The sequence below is a fragment of the Cariama cristata genome, unplaced genomic scaffold (genome assembly GCF_000690535.1).
Source record: "Cariama cristata isolate BGI_N322 unplaced genomic scaffold, ASM69053v1 scaffold22554, whole genome shotgun sequence".
In the NCBI taxonomy this organism is placed as follows: Eukaryota; Metazoa; Chordata; class Aves; order Cariamiformes; family Cariamidae; genus Cariama; species Cariama cristata.
In genome coordinates this window covers 1-15,462 of record NW_009613824.1, presented here as the reverse complement: position 1 = coordinate 15,462, position 15,462 = coordinate 1, and the positions used below count along the sequence as shown (strand labels likewise).

Genomic DNA, 15,462 nt, shown 5'->3' with positions numbered 1-15,462 from the left:
TCAAAGCACTGGTTTTGCATGCATTTCAAACCAAGATGCAGCATTTGTGACCAAAAAAAAAAAAAAAAAAGAAAAAAGAGCATTTACTGATGCTCTCATAACAACTTGAAAGCCCCAGCCCTGCTGCTGCAGTGATTAGAGTTTCCATTAGAGCCGCAATGCATGATCGTCTTGCCAGGTTGAGGAACAAGCTGCTGACCTGGCGTCGGGCTGTGTCTGAAGGTCAGCAGTCCTGCCCAGGCACTGCCCTGCCATCTCTCCCACCGGGCCAGAGCAGGAGGTCAATGGAGCCACTGGGCTTTGCAGAAAAAGGACTGTCAGATTGTCATCATCGTGTTATCTTATGGACTCTGGCGTAACCCCAAACTGTGTCTTTCCAACAGGCGATCGTGTCCCTCATCATAATGTTTGTCATTCAGTGGATCTACACCCTTGTCAGCCTGGCTGCAGCGGTTATTCTGTATTTCTACATTGGCCAAGTGAGCCCAGGACTCCCCCTTGGTGAGTAATTTTTTTGTGGTATTATTAAATCTCCTTAAAAATTCATTAAACTTTAATTTAACTTAATTAGGAATTGAGACTCTCATGTTTAGTATGCAGGTGACACAGTGAATGATGAGGTTTTGTTTCATTGCTAGTTTTAATACACTTTCTTTCTGACTCTTTAATTTTATATTGCATTCTAACTGTAACTAGCGTTGGTTTGATAGTTTGAACATTGTGCTTATTGCTTTATTGTATTGTACTTTAAATGGCAAAACCAGATACTAAGACTTCACAGGGATGGCAGATTGGAAATGCATCACAGCAATGAGAAAAATCTGCCATAAATACATTTTAATAAACTTAATGAATTAGTCTAAACCCACCTGAGAAAACTTTAAGGAAAATGGGAATTATGACAAGTATCTCATTAAATCTCAGCATTCATAACTGGGAACAAGAGAGTCTTTTGATTCCAGAACTAAACAAGTTGAATAAGTTGGGAACATAATCTGGGAAAATACTTTTAGGCAGAGGGCATTAGAAAGGTCTGTGCATGTGATCGGCTTAAACGAGTTCAAAATTAAACAGTGAAGCACATTCCGAAAGCAGCTCATGAGAGCGTACAGCTCCTTGGCACGGTGCAAGAGGGCTTTGCGTTGGTCTGGGTCTCTGAAGGGAGGGGGAGGTACACACGCACTGTGCACCTACTCACATACTTATGCATACGTAGATATGTAGGTGTGTACATACTTATGTAGGTGTGTGCATGCATAAATACTTGCAAGCGTGGATGTGCAATTTTTTGTCCAAAATGAGAAAAGTCAAAAGAGCCTGAGTTTATATGTCTTTTAGGCGATGCAGAAATAGCTACCCGGGTTTATTTAGCTGAAGGATTATTAGACACTAGGTAAGTAGGTACTAGATTTCAGAAACCTAGATGATGAGAAACCAAAACCTAGTTGTATCTCAGTAACCATCAAAACATTGCTCAACAATTCTTCTCTTTCTACTCTTGAAGTGACTTCCTTTCTGTGTATCTGTATAGGATAATAGAAAAGAGCTGAGACTGTGGATAGTACTTGCTAACTTGTATCTTTTGAAATATATCTAAGTTTTAACAAAATTTTCTACGGCCTCCATATATTAAACAAAGCACAAATAATGTTTTCAGGCTTTGGAGTTTTCTTCGCCTTTGTGTATTCACTGTATTATATCTCTGTTAGCTGCTTTTGAACTATTTACAAAAAATGACTTGAAAAAGAATTTCTGTCTGGAAATTTTTAATCTGGAGAAGAGGAGGCTGAGGGGAGACCTGATCGCCCTCTACAACTACCTGAAAGGAGGGTGTAGTGAGGTGGGGATTGGGCTCTTCTCCCCGGTAACTAGCGATAGGATGAGAGGAAACGGTCTCAAGTTGTGCCAGGGGAGGTTCAGGCTGGACATTAGGAAGAACTTCTTCACTGTTAGAGTCGTTAGGCATTGGAACAGGCTCCCCAGGGAGGTGGTGGAGTCATCGTTCCTGGAGATGTTCAAAAAAGGTCTAGATGTGGTACTTCAAGACATGGTTTAGTGGACAGGGTGGCATCAGGTATACAGTTGGACTTGATGATCTTTGAGGTCTCTTCCAACCATTATGATTCTATGATGCTATGATTCTATGATTCTATGATTCTCAGTCAGCGTGTAGAAGATTTTGGAAGGTGATCTGAGGAATAGCAGCATGATTAGACTTTTTTTTTCCCTTCGTTTCTTTTGCACGTGCATTTTCATGCATACAGTAAAACAATCCACGGCAAAGAAAAGGTTAGAGATGAACACTCAAAGTTCAGTCTGATTTTTATTTGGCTGTGAGTGAAAGTTATTTTGTGGTCACGTGGCATCCAGTGATCTGTGAGTTTGTTCTCCAAAGGACTGAATGACCCTTCTGTCTAGGAAGGTTGGGAGATACTGGCTTGAGAGATGCTTTGGATTAAGGGCTAAATGAAGACCTTGGGAGCAGAAATGGCCTGGGATTTCGACACGTCCTTTCTCCTCTCTCTTCCTCCCCAACAGCCTAAGCCAAATCCAGCAGATGCTGCCAGGTCTCTGTTCTCCACCCTGTCCCTCACCACAAAATTCTCCTGCTGCTTTTGCTGCCAACTCCCGCACTTCCCTGTCCCTGCAGTGAGCCAGTGTAGGAAACAAACTCTACAGAGAAATCAGAAGAATAATAATATCAGTGTAATAAGCTAAGCCAGCTCTCCATGGGGTCAGACAAGAGGGAATGAATGGTGAGACCACAACCAGCCTGGCTGAGGTCGGCTGAATGGTTCCTCCCGTCTCCCCATCCCTGCAGTGGGAATGATCTTTGCAGTCCAGGGAGGAAGGGGTACTGCAGCGGGTGGCTGTGCTTTGCTCATGGCTTTACCGGGGTTTAACAAGCTGTGGGTCTGGGAAGGGATAGCTGTTCTCTGGGGGAAATTTGGGTTCATTTCTTGACAATCGTTTAAAAGCCGCAGCGTGTGGGAAGACTGCAGGAGTGTTCTCACCATCACAAAATCTTTGGGTACTGAAGGCTAATAACGAGCATGTTAGTTTGAGATTTTATGCAAAAATTCAATGCCCTAATACTATTATGAGAGAATTAGCAGTCTACTGACTTCTCGTGCCTTTTCTCTGTAGGAGCAGCAGCGAATTTCAGTTTCTTTGGCTGGATTAAGTCGGTTTTGATCACCGCGTGCAGGTTGGTACCAGTCACTTGGCAGCGACCGAGGCGGTGCTCATTGTTCCCGTGACCCACTAATGTGCACAGAGAGGGGTGCAAGAATTGACTTGCTTATTACCTTAAGCAGTCTGTCTGGCCCTTCTTGCATACTTAAAGTTATTCTTACTTAATGGTAAAAATAACTTTACTTCCCTTAGTGGCCACATAAATGGGGGAGCAGGAGTCTCCTCTGCCTTTTGCGGGCAACTGATAACCATATCTTGGTGCCTGAAGCTTTATCTTACCCCAAAGGTCTGTGCTCAACCTTTGTGGCCTAAGTTGAACTGGAAAATGAGACAAGACATGAGAAATGGGAAAGTCCATCTCTTCCACTCACCATCCATTGAAAGTGAATTACTATGGTAGTGGCGGAACAGGCACACGTGGCAGCTGTGCTCGAGTTTCACAGAAATTTGGGTGGAAGCGGCAGTAGCTGCAAGGCAAATACAATAAACAAGGTCTTCAGTGAAGGAACCGTTCAGTATTGATTTTGCAATGGACTGCATTATCTTGGGGTTTTCCTTCCCAGAAGACCTTAAGGGTTTGGTGTGGTTGGTTATTAACTAGTTTTGTTAATCTGTTTTGATCCTATTAATTATTAATTCTATCATGTTTGGGTTTCCCGTAGCAGGTTGTGACCATCTCTGCCTCTGTGTAGTGCAGTAGGATTTGAGGTTCTCAGCCTGTTGGGTTGCTTTTTTTGTTGTGATGGGTGAACACTGTAGTAAGGACTGCACAACACGAGTTACTGTGCATTATATGTGCAAATTTGGTGGTTCCTTTAAAACAAATGAAAGTCCAGGCATTTAAGCACATTGGCACATACCCATGCCTGTTTTGCCAGCTCCTGCCTTTGCCCACAGTCCCTGTAACATGGACACATGCCTTTGGTAGCAGAGGTGGCTTGGGAGAGAAGCCAGGGGTGATGGGACCTCTCTTAGGTCCCCATGGCAGGTCTGTGGCATGGCCGAGAACAGCCAAGTCGGTTCTCCCACATCACATCCATCCCTCTCTCTACCTGACCAGTGGCTGTCTCCGAGTATGGCACTGGGTCCCTGAAGACCTACCTGTCCTGCACACCTCCTGCCACGAAAGGCTTTGTTCACACAGCTACTGCTGCCGCTCACGGCGGTTGTGTAAAGCTGCACGCTTGCCTGAGCGTTAGGGGATGAGAGCCCAGGTTAGATAGACTACTCAGAAGAGGAAGAGTGAGGGGGTGCACTATGTTTTCTGCATACCTCATCTGGAGCGAGGGTTGTTTCCTGCCCCTTTTCACAATGTCTGCTGGGTGGGTGACATGAGCCCAAGCCAAGGGTGAGGATGGGAACAGGGTACGTGGGGCCATGCTGAAGCACTGCCAGAATTACTTGGGGCACGTTGAGTCAGACCCGGCTGCTTCGTGTCCCGGGTACTTTTCTGTCCGGTTCCACCTCAGTGTCCGGGTAGATTCAGGGCAGGTCATTTTAGCTCGGTGCAGCTATGATGACTGAGCAGGATTTTCCTCCCGGTTGTTCCTGGGTGCGTCTCAGCCCCGTCTGCTGCCTGTTGTCAGAGGTTCCCCACAGGAGGCTGGCTGAGATGTGAGGTTTCATGGAGGGTTAGCATGTGTGGAGAGGAGAAGCTGTCCCTCCCAGAGAGGCAGCCTTGCTTCTCCTGGGTAGAGGTGCTGTTGTCGCAGGGAGATTTTGTCCTGTGGGTTACTAGATGGGCACAGTCCTTAGTGCTTCGATCAGTGCGATGGATGAGCAAAGACTCTGCCGAGGAGGGCTGAGTGGGGAGCTGGTGAGTGCCCAAGGCAGAAGCTGATCCTATTTCTTTCTCCCTAAAGAGTGCAATCTCTGGGTCAGCCAGCCAGCTTGGTTGCCTTATCCTAACGCCAGAGCTTCTGCTCATGCTGGCACAAAGACAATTTCGGCTCTGGTCGGGTGGGTCATTTTGAAGCCCATCCTTGCTACGCTGCAAGAAATTGCTTTGAAATAATTTATAGGTTTTTTCCTGAGTTCTGTCTTCTTGAAATCCAGGCAAGGTATTTTAATGAATTGGAGATAAAGAAGAGAACTCATTAGACTGCAAGAGAGTTGGAGGCAACCAAGGATCCTTGACACCTCTAAGGCTCTTAGGTGCTCAGCGAGGTCTGAGTCGGTGCTATAAGCTCTTATAGTTTTGATTTGCAGATGTGCAATAAGGTTTTTTTTTTAAATCACCCTCTGGGATAAAGAGATTGCAGGAAAACCTCCTTTCTCATTTAAAAGAGTTACAAAAAGAATTGTACACTAAAGCTTAGGAAAGTATAAGAATGGTATTTTTCATTAGAAATAGTTCATGCTCCTCCTTCTGCACAGTGTGGAAAGCGTTTGCCATAGCCAACATCCAAAGAAGAAACTTATTTGATAAGAAGATTTTTATTTTCCAGTGCTTGCTGGGGAAAAGAGTATATTTTTTTGCACGCCTTCTAAGAAAAATGTTTTCAGATTAGCTCCATGCCTCCCAAAGGCGCCGAGAAGGATTTAGCCTCCTCTCAAAGCGCTCTGCCTTGTTCGCACAGCCGAGGGCACGGCTGCTAATGGATGGCAAACAAGGGGTGATGCAGGCGCCTCTGCTTCTCTGTTTGCAGGAGAAAGCCATCTCCCAAGGAGCAGATCGTGGTGACACCATCCTTTGCAACAGTTGGCATGGAGACCACGCAGCTCACCGAGGAGAACGCAGACTTCGCCTCGCGGGACCGCTATCACCAGTCCTCACTTATCAGCAGAAAGGCGCTTGGGAGTCAATTCCAGTAAAGGACACAAAGAGAAAAAAAATCAAGCCGTCATTTCAAGAAGCGTTTAGAAATGCTAATGGCTGCCACAGTGCCTTGTGAAATACTTGAATGTATATGAAAATGATGTGAATAGTTATTTATATATCGGAGGCTTGTTTGTTTATGCAAACTACAACATTGCTGGGTTTCAAATCTTAACCCAAAATGGGGGAAAAAATGCAAATGAAAGGACCAGTCCAGGGAAGTGATGAGTTACTGAGGACAATATAATCCTTCTAGAGAATTCAATTATAAGCGCTATTGAGCTCTAAAGACCGTCACCACTATAAAAGCTTACAACACCCCATTTCAAATGTCCTCTGGGTGACTGGGGATGCTTTGTGCCTGGGAGCGGTGACCTCGGCAGCAGGAGCCAGCGCCCTGCTCCCATCTGTGCCGCGGATGGATGCGACCTTCCAGGTCAATTCACTTCTCCTTTTGGCATGAATTTGCCTGCTTGTAATCTAGTAATTTTCTACCTCAACATTTCAATTACCAAGGTTTTAGGAAGTACTTTAAGGCATTAGACAGTAGGCCAGAATCAGTGGCAAGTGCAAGAAGATTATGAAATGTATTCACAACTGGAATCGCACATTTAAATGCAGTAATGCACTATAATGACCTCTCCTGTAAAACTGTGAAATGATGTCCTAGAAGCTGTTAATAGTGATTTCCCATCCTTTCTGACGTGACATCTGGGACCTGACAACATAGCTGTGTCCAAACAGAGCATCTGCTGAAGGGACGGATGATTCAGAAGCGCCTTAACAAAATACGTTTAGCCTCATCTTTGCTTATTTTGCTTAAAGCCCGTCCCATAGTGAGTTCCCAGAAGGAGCCGTTTCTCCTGCTGCCATGATTTGGGGTGCGGGAGGTTCAGCTGGGAATGCTGCAGGATTTCCTGCGCAGACCTTAGGGTTGGTGGGCAGTGGCTGTGGGGTGGGCTGAGGTCTTACATGGAGACCCCCATCATCATCTCTTCTGCTCCCCAGGGAGAAACCCCTCTGTTGAGCACTGTCCTGCCTGCAGGCAGCGGTCCCAGCAGGGACCCGCAGGGGTGCGAGGGAGGGCTCTGGGTTGAGGCAAGCCCCAGCATTACAAGTCAGTTCTGATGCTGCAAGGAGGGGGAAATCACTGCTTTTACCTTCCTTTCATCTCTGATCATTTCAGCTTTAGGTTATTTATTTCTCCTTCTGTGCAATAAAAGCTTGAGACACCAGGAACTCCTCTCCGTGCTTGCTGTGGGTGCATTCGGTACCTTTGAGCACCATTCTGCTTGCCGGTGCCTGGCACCCTGGCGTTACCAGGGTGGGGGGACCCTCCGACCCTCCGTCCCATCTCATGGTCCGGCCAGCTGCAGCTTTGACTCTTCCAGTTTTATTACAGAGGGAAGCAAAGGAGGCTTTCTGCTGAGATGAAGAAGAGAGCAATCTTGGCGCGCTGCAGAAAACGTATTCATTTTTCAAGGTCGCAGGTCTTTTACTGAGTGTTTTTAACATTAATTATCTTAATAGAGGCAAGGGGGAAATTATGCTTGCGTGGCCAGCTCTGAGCCACGTCAAGTCAGTCATTCTGTGTTGGAAATGCTTCTTCCAGGGTTCCTTCTTTCCATTGCCTCTTGCTTTTGGTTTCCTAAGAGTCTGGATCTGTTGTGGGGATGTGGCTCCATGCTGAAGCTTCCCCTGGGTTCCCTGGGACCAGCAGCTCCAGAGAGCCCTCCTTGTGCTTGTAGCATCCCTGCCCTTGGCAGCTACTGCTGTTGTGCGAACTTCAAACACTCCTTGGTGCTGATCCACCACTGACAAGCTGCATGGTGCTGTGTTATCCCCTGTAACAGTTTGTTACACAACCATAATGCCATTACTGTAAAATCGTGTATTTCGTAAAGTCCTGTAGTATCGAAATGTTGTGAGTGCCTCCCTCCAAGACCAGGAGTGCCCAGCCTCACATTTCTCTGTAGCTTGAACAAAAGAAAACCCCAGAGCGTGGCATGAAGTGATTAATGGGCAGAAATTCCTGGGTTAACTTCTTTGTTAGATCCTAAACAATTTTGTTCCCTTCTTAAAATAAGGTAGTAATCTGGAGAGCAGAGGGGGAGGATGGGGAAGGTCCCTTGGCCATGTACCTTGCCGAGGAGCTGCACTGGTTGAAGCCAGATGCCTTGGTGGTGGGGAGTGGTTGCCTTCCCGACACTGCGGTCCCTGCTTCTCCCCAAAACTGGAATGTGATGGGCCAGAAATAGAAGCAGCTTCTCCCTTGATCTGGCAGTATTGGGAAGGTGCCCCACAGCTTTGCTTTCAGCTGACCAAATCTGCCGCAGCTGTCCCCTTCCCCTGACACCACCATCCTGCCCCTTAGCTCCAGCAGCCCTTTGCATCCAAACGGCCTCTGGGATAATTTCGGTTGTGTTTGTCTGCTGGCGAAGGCTCCGCTGACTGCTGGAGGAAGGCACCGCACTGTAGGGGCCCGGTGAGAGGATGTCCGGAGGGCTCTGGGCTGCAGGGTTGTGTCGTGCCTCCGTATTTCTGGAAAAAGGCAGCGGCAGGGCTGGCATCAGCACCAGATGGCAATAGCTGCTCTCGGGACCTGGCAGCGGTGGAGATGCTCTGCAGAGCACATCGATCTGGGGGTTTCTGGTCTTTGGGCTTCGTGTGCTGCTGCTGAAGAAGCTCAGCCACCTGTTCCACCGGCACAGCAGGAACCAGCTCCCTCCACCACCCGGTAAGTGTGGGCACCTGCTCCTTTCCTCCCCTCCTATCTCCAAGGGAAGAACGCATCGCATAGGGCTGGTTTTCTTGTTGCCATTACAGTTTATGCGTAGAGCAACTTCCCCGTTTAATGCTTGAAAAGGGACATGCTGATCTTTCCCGAAGCATTAGCTCTGGCACGGTAAGAGTGGATGGAAGCCTTGTTTTAGCACTGATAACCCCACAGACTGGGGAGCGTCGGAGACTCGATGAGTTCAGGCCACACAGGTATGCAGGGCTTTGCACATCAAGGAAAGTTGCGTTGCCAAAGATCGGGGTGTCGTCTCAAGAACATCTGTAGCTTCTGTAGCACTTGAAAAAAAAATAGGTAACATTAGGGGTAGGAATTTATCAGCTTTGCATTTAGTGGTTGCAGGGAAGAAATGCAGGTGGGGACTGCCGCAGAGAGTGGGAATGTGCTGCTTTCACCCCCACCCCGGGAGCCGGAGTGTGACTCCAGATGCTGCAGCTTTCATGAATATTCAGGTTCCCTGAAGATGGGTTTGGGACCCAGCTCTGAGCATCATGTGGTCCCATATAGGTTGCAGCTTGGTTAATGTCATTATGAAAAGGCCCTCCTATCTTCTAAACAATGTAAGCTTTGTTAGCATCTGTAACTATTTTCTTTTCAGCTGGAAATTTTACTTTTCTATTATTTGAAAAATGAGAATGTTTTGCAATGGGTCAGGGTTTGAAAAGGTTTGTTTTTGAGAGAGATGTGGATGCAAAAGCTGAGCTTTGGTTTTTTTTGAAGACTCCAGGTATAAATTGGTGGCTCTAGTTTTGGTGGCTTCCTTTGCAGAACAAAGAAGCAGAGAAGGCAGTGAAGGATAAAGATTTTATTACTTGCCTTGCAGTATTGCCTGGAAGCTCATGCTAGGTTTGTGATCCCACAACACTAAACGGGTCTGGAAAGCAGTATCTTCTGCCTCAAAAAACTTGCAGCACAAATAGTCAAGACTAAGAATGGGCAGGAGAAAAGTAAAGTTTTATCGTGATACTGGCATTAAGAGACAGCTCCTTAGTTGGTATAAATTGTCATCATCCTCCCAGATCTGCCTGTGTGTCCCATTAGGAGTCTGCATGGGGAGAACCAAGATCCATAAACACATAGCTTAGCTCAAACCCGTATTTTTTTCTGCCCTCATGACTCTCTCTTGATCGGCTTTGAGTTTCCTTGGATCATCTTTGTTGTGTACAGTGGCCAAAAAAAATCACACACCTGCCACTGTCACTTGTTCATAGCAGTTAGTCATGACCACAGTGTTGAAGAAGCAAGGATTGATGACAAAATATGAAAAGATGCCTCTGTGAATGGCTGAATTCAGGCATGGGAGGCTCTCTGTGCCCCGTGAGCTAGTATGCTCTTGCCCATGCACCTCTGGTTCAGACAGGCAGAGTTTCTTAAACAGCATCTTTCTTACACCTGCAAGGTTGGAAAAGATTTGCTGAATCACAGGAGCCAGCCTAGGCTTAACATTTAGGTTAGTGGGAAATGGCGGTTATTTGAATTATTGCGCTTGCCTGGTGAATTTTAGAAAAGGCAATTACTGGGATAAAAGGGAGGAAGTTTTGTAGACAACCTATAAATTTGGTAACTCCATATAAAAAGGGTATATAATGGGCGTGCTCATATTCCGCAGTGGTGTGTTGCTAAGACCCAGATTTGGCGTAGCATCACTTAAACCTGAGATGAGGTGAGACCTCAGCAGTAAGAGCCTTAAAAGTTATGGACAGGACGCTCTAGCAGCAAACTGCAGGCTACAATTAAATAGCTTTAAAGCCTTCATGGCACAAGAGAGGCTCCTTCCCTTTCTGCCTTCTGCTCCTTGTGGCTTTTTTTCTTGTGATTTTCATGCACATGCCTCCCAATACCTGGGATTTGCCCCCCTTGTGCGAGAGCGAATGGAAGCATGGGCAAACTCCCAGAAATGCAGCAGTCAAGGAGCACACCTGTAACTTTATCAGATCCAAATGTTGCTCGTAAACTTTGGCAGGGGCTTCTTTTTGGATTTTAAGGGCACTGCTGTGCAGTGTTTTGCTCAGCTCTGAAACGGCCAGGTTTTTCTTGATGCGCTCCAAACTGGAACTAGCTGAAAAGTGTCCCAAGAGAAATAAATCAGAAATTTATAATTGTGTCTTCCCAGCTAGATTTAAATGGCTGATTTCCCGCCTCCCCCTGAAAAAACCAAAACAAAACGGGATTTATTTCCAGTGACAAGACTCAAAATGCAATGTCATTTTCATTTGTGGTGCATTTTTCTGTGAGGGATGAGAAGAGGTCACAAGACCTGTATCCATCCTGACCTCCGAACGTCAAATATCCGGAACAAGCTACTTCCAAGGGAGGTACAAGACAAGCAGTTCTTGTAAAAATAAATCAATAAAATACCACCACCCCGAAAATTTCAAGAGAGATGGTCAGATACTAAGTACCTTTTGGATGATTGGAAACCATTAATGGATGGCTTATGGCATCGAGGGGAGATGGGGAAGGTAATTAATTACTCGGTTAGGAACTATCTGTCCACTTCGGAAACTCAGGGCTTTTAATAACAAATTCCAGCAGTAGAAAACATTCACTTTGTACCTTAATTCATCATCAGCTTAAAACTTGTCTGAGGTTTATGAGCCTGATCCAAGTTTTGGACAGATCTGGGCTGAGTTTCAAGGGAGCTGCAGGAGTTTCATGACATCGGCCAGGGCTGCGAAAGACTCCTATAGAACTGGAGAGAAGGGACCGGTCCATGTAATCCTGACGAAGTGCTACAGAGATGCCTCTTCTGTAGAGACTCTTGCGGTTTTTGGTGATTTCAGACCGAAACAATGCAGAACCGGGCAAATTTGGTCACGTATCTCCAGCCTCTCAATCTGGACAGTGGAAATCAAGGTGAAAGAAAAACAAATCATGTTTTTTCTCCCCCGAAACAAGGTCATGGATGAGATTCAATTAATCAGCATATAATATTGATCATGTTTTATATAGTTATGTTAGCAGCTTCCTGGGTTGATGAGGTTTTTGTTTCTTTGTTTGTTTGTTTCTAACTCCTTTGTGTGTTGAATGTGCTGGTTGCTTTCGGATAGAAGTGTTCAATGTATTTTATACATAATTCAGGGAGACATTTGAGGTCACGGCATCTTTCAGGAGGATGCTGTGGCATTATTTTACATCAGGGTTTGCCTGGCCTGGCCCGTCCGACTCCTCAGGCATGATTTCATGCATTTAAATCTCCTATTAGTTTTGTGCTCTGAAGGAAGGAGGGGAGCAGCCCTCAGCCCAGAGCTGCCCTGTAACGATTATTAGCGGGAAGCAGCAGCGGAGCGTGCAGTCATGCCATGGGGATAAACAAATCCGGGACTGCATGAGGGAAAAGCCAAGCACCAGTGGCCTTCGCTGAGCTCTCATGCTCCACGCAGCCACCTTCATATCCTGCTGCAGCGCATCCTCCTCCCACCACCGACGGTTCTTCCCTGGCCTCCCAGGAGGGTGTCTAACATGGCATGTGGGTGGCAGGGATGGTATCCCCACCACACTATCCTCTGCAGTCCCAATGGATTAAAAAAAAAAAAAATTCCTTTTTTTTTCTAGGAAAAAAAAAAGTGAGTGTTTTTCTCCATGTTTTCATGTGGCTGTTGGGAGCTGGAGCTCAAAAATAATCAGTCATAAATTGACTTCTTTGCTGCAGGGGTATTCCTTCGAAGCAATGAAGGTAGGAATAAAATGGCAGGAAAACACAGTAGCCTTAAATTTACAGCCACTAAACCTTGGCAAATAAGGCACCTGTGGGGGGAAGGGATTGCATTTGGGAAGTCTGAAACTGCCTGAATATTGGTGTTTCCTTTCCAGGTTCTTGTGAATAACGTGCTGCTCGTGACTGGAACCATGATGGAGAGAGGAGAGAGATGATTTTCTGATGGTAAATACTGGTTTAAACACACAAGTTCACGCTGGGGGGCTTTTGCCCCAGCTGGGGCCGGCGAAGGCAGCAGCCTCACCGGTGCTGTGTGCGTGGGAGGCTGCAGCCGGCCATCCCCAGCCCCGCCCGCGCCAGCCTGGCCGTGCGTTTTCCCACCTATATTGAGTTCTGCCGGGATGCGGCCAGTTCAGGGGCAGCACAGGGCCCTTTGGCCGGTGTTTTCTGGTGCTGGCTGTGTGTACAGGCGTCCAGTCCATGTGGTTATCCCCTCACCCCATGGTTACAAATGCCTTGTTTGGTTCAGAAATGCAGTGTTACAGCAGCTTGAGCAGGTTTAATGGCAATTTGGGAGAGGGCGTTAGATGTGCCCCCCCGCCCTGAGGAAGTTAATCTGAGTCTTCGCTGCTGACAGCTCCATGGGTCATGCTACAGATGCACCGCAGGGGCACGGGGAGCTGGAGCCATTTGATACAGACACCGGTTGTTCTTTCAGTAACGTTTGTTTTGCATTTGCCTCCTTCTGCTATTGCTTTCGATGCGCCTGTTGAGTAAAACAGTAGGAAGAATTTATTGAGATTTTTTTGGAAGAGCATTTGATACCGTGCTTCCTGCTGGTTGGATTTACAGCTTGGGAGGATGCAGTAAGAGCAGGAGCTGCTACCTGGCTTCGATGTTGGGGAAGTCTCTTGGGAAATGTGGGGGGAAAGGGTTGAGAGCTCTAGGCTCAGTGTTAGGGCCTTCTAGCTTCAGAGTGAATGGACAGGAGAGCATCCACTTCATGTCAGGGCTGGGTTCAGCTTTGCTTTGCCCCACACAGCCCTGATGGTGTTTCGTTGGCCTTGGGGAGGTTTCTCTGCCCCTGCTCCCTCACCTGTATCACCTAGTGAAAGGATGTAGGAAAGTGTCAGATTTGCTTGTTGGCAAGACTCTCGTTCCAGGGACTAACAGAACTTTCTGAAGAATCCTAATAGTTACTGACATTATCTTAGGAATCGGTAACGTGGAGTCATGCATTTTGTGTATAAAGGTATCCCCAACTATTTGAGCTGCTGCTCTACACTCCCTGCACCATCTCCCAAAGTATCAAAATACTTCACAGATCTTCACCTGAGCTTTAACTCAATCCCATGACGGCATATTACTTAGTTGCGTATCGGTATCTTGTCAATGAGGAAGTTTTTTTAACACAACCTATTCCATAAAGAACATATAGGTATATTGACATAGGCTGAAGGAGCCTAAAGATATCTTGTGTGGATCAGGCACCTTGGTGGTAACTGCTTGTGGTTTCTGGGTCGCTCAGATGTCCCCCTTTGCCAGGACTGGGATGTTTACTTGTGTAATTAAAGCGTTGTCGTGATTCATTTGTGCTTCGTTTCCTAACGTGTAGTACTTCCCAAACTGACACTGGCTTGACTTGTTCCTGGAGTTCAAGCAGATTTGAAGCAAGAAGATGCCAAAAGTTGTAGGGAATAGAATAGGGAATGGGTTGATAGAGGGGTGCCTCAAAGCACTGCCTTTTCCAGTGGTTTCATCGATGATTACACACGCAGCAGAGTGATGATTTCCAAGCGTGCTTCGTTGCAAAGCTGCATGAGAAGGCGCAGAAAGCACCTACACGTTGAGAAAAGCGTAGGAGCAGGAGGGACCAGGTCCTGTGCATGGGTGAAGCCAAGGACATTGCAGTGCTGGCCTGGGCTCATCAGTGCCACCTTTGGGGTGGAAAGTGGCTTTCGGGAGAGATGTGGCACTTCAAGACATGGTTTAGTGGGTTTAGCGGGCATGGTGGCATCACGTATACGGTTGGACTTGATGGTCTTTGAGGTCTCTTTGGCGACTTCTGCTTTTGGTGAAAGGAGAAACGGGGAGTGGGGGGGGGTCGTGGACTAGATCCGCGTTTTGTCCGAGGCTGCAGTTATCTGGATGTGGTGTATTGTCACCCCCTTTTGAAAGGTCGGATTTTGTTGGCTTGTGGAAATTAAGCCTGATTCTGAAAAAGCTCGAGGGAAAAGCCAAGGGCCCAGGAACGACGAGGAGAGGAGGAGGCTGCCCAGGGTGGGTTTGCATTGCCCAGGGAGGGGGGCCTCCGCAGGGACCCTGAGCCGGGGCCGGTGTGTCGGGATGCCGGCAGCCCTGGCAAAGCTTGGCCTCCTGCTCCGTGGCGTGCTCCCTCGCAGAGCCGGGAGCATGAAGTTAGGAAAGGGAATTTTAGAACAATAAAGGGAAATCCTTTGCCTCCCGTACAGCCCAGCCTGGGAAATTCACCACCCCGAGAAGCTGCAGCCTCAAACGTTGCTGCTGGTGTTTAAAAGAGAACGAGTTAGCTTTATAACCGAGAAAAGATGTGAAGTTATTTGGCAAGGACTTGATTTTGATGGGAATTACGTTTGAGGCTATCTAATCCTCACCACGCTCATCTGGAAAGAAACTTTCCAGTCTCGGAGAGCAGCGCACAACCAGCTGGGTTTTCATCTGCCTCGGGGGCTGGACTGGTTTGAGCCAGAGATGTGATACCGGGCTCGGTATCGATCGATCGATCGCTGCCTTTGTTTCCCCGTAGCTCAAAACCGAGCGCGGGAGTGTAACGGATCCCACCTCCCCGGAGCCCTTGCGCGGGACCCTGGCAGCCGCGTTGGTTTGGCCCACTCCCCCTCACCTCCATCACGCGTGGGGCCTGGAAAACGAAGCCGGGTAGCACTGCCCTTGAGAGCAAAACGCCTTCGTGAGATGAGCGGCGGGGGTGGGGGGGCGGCGGTGCCGGGAGCGGGG

At 47.3% G+C, this 15,462-nt stretch overlaps 1 protein-coding gene across 1 annotated transcript in view; it reads left to right on the top strand.

Moving 5' to 3' along the window:
• The window catches only part of SLC12A8 (solute carrier family 12, member 8), a 50,321-nt gene extending 44,312 nt beyond the window's left edge, over positions 1-6,009 (top strand). The window contains exons 11-13 of the mRNA XM_009699178.1: positions 384-501; positions 3,148-3,208; positions 5,844-6,009. Coding sequence (XP_009697480.1) covers positions 384-501; positions 3,148-3,208; positions 5,844-6,009 — 345 coding nt within the window. The remainder of the gene's footprint in view (positions 1-383; positions 502-3,147; positions 3,209-5,843) is intronic.
• Positions 6,010-15,462: the final 9,453 nt, after the last annotated feature.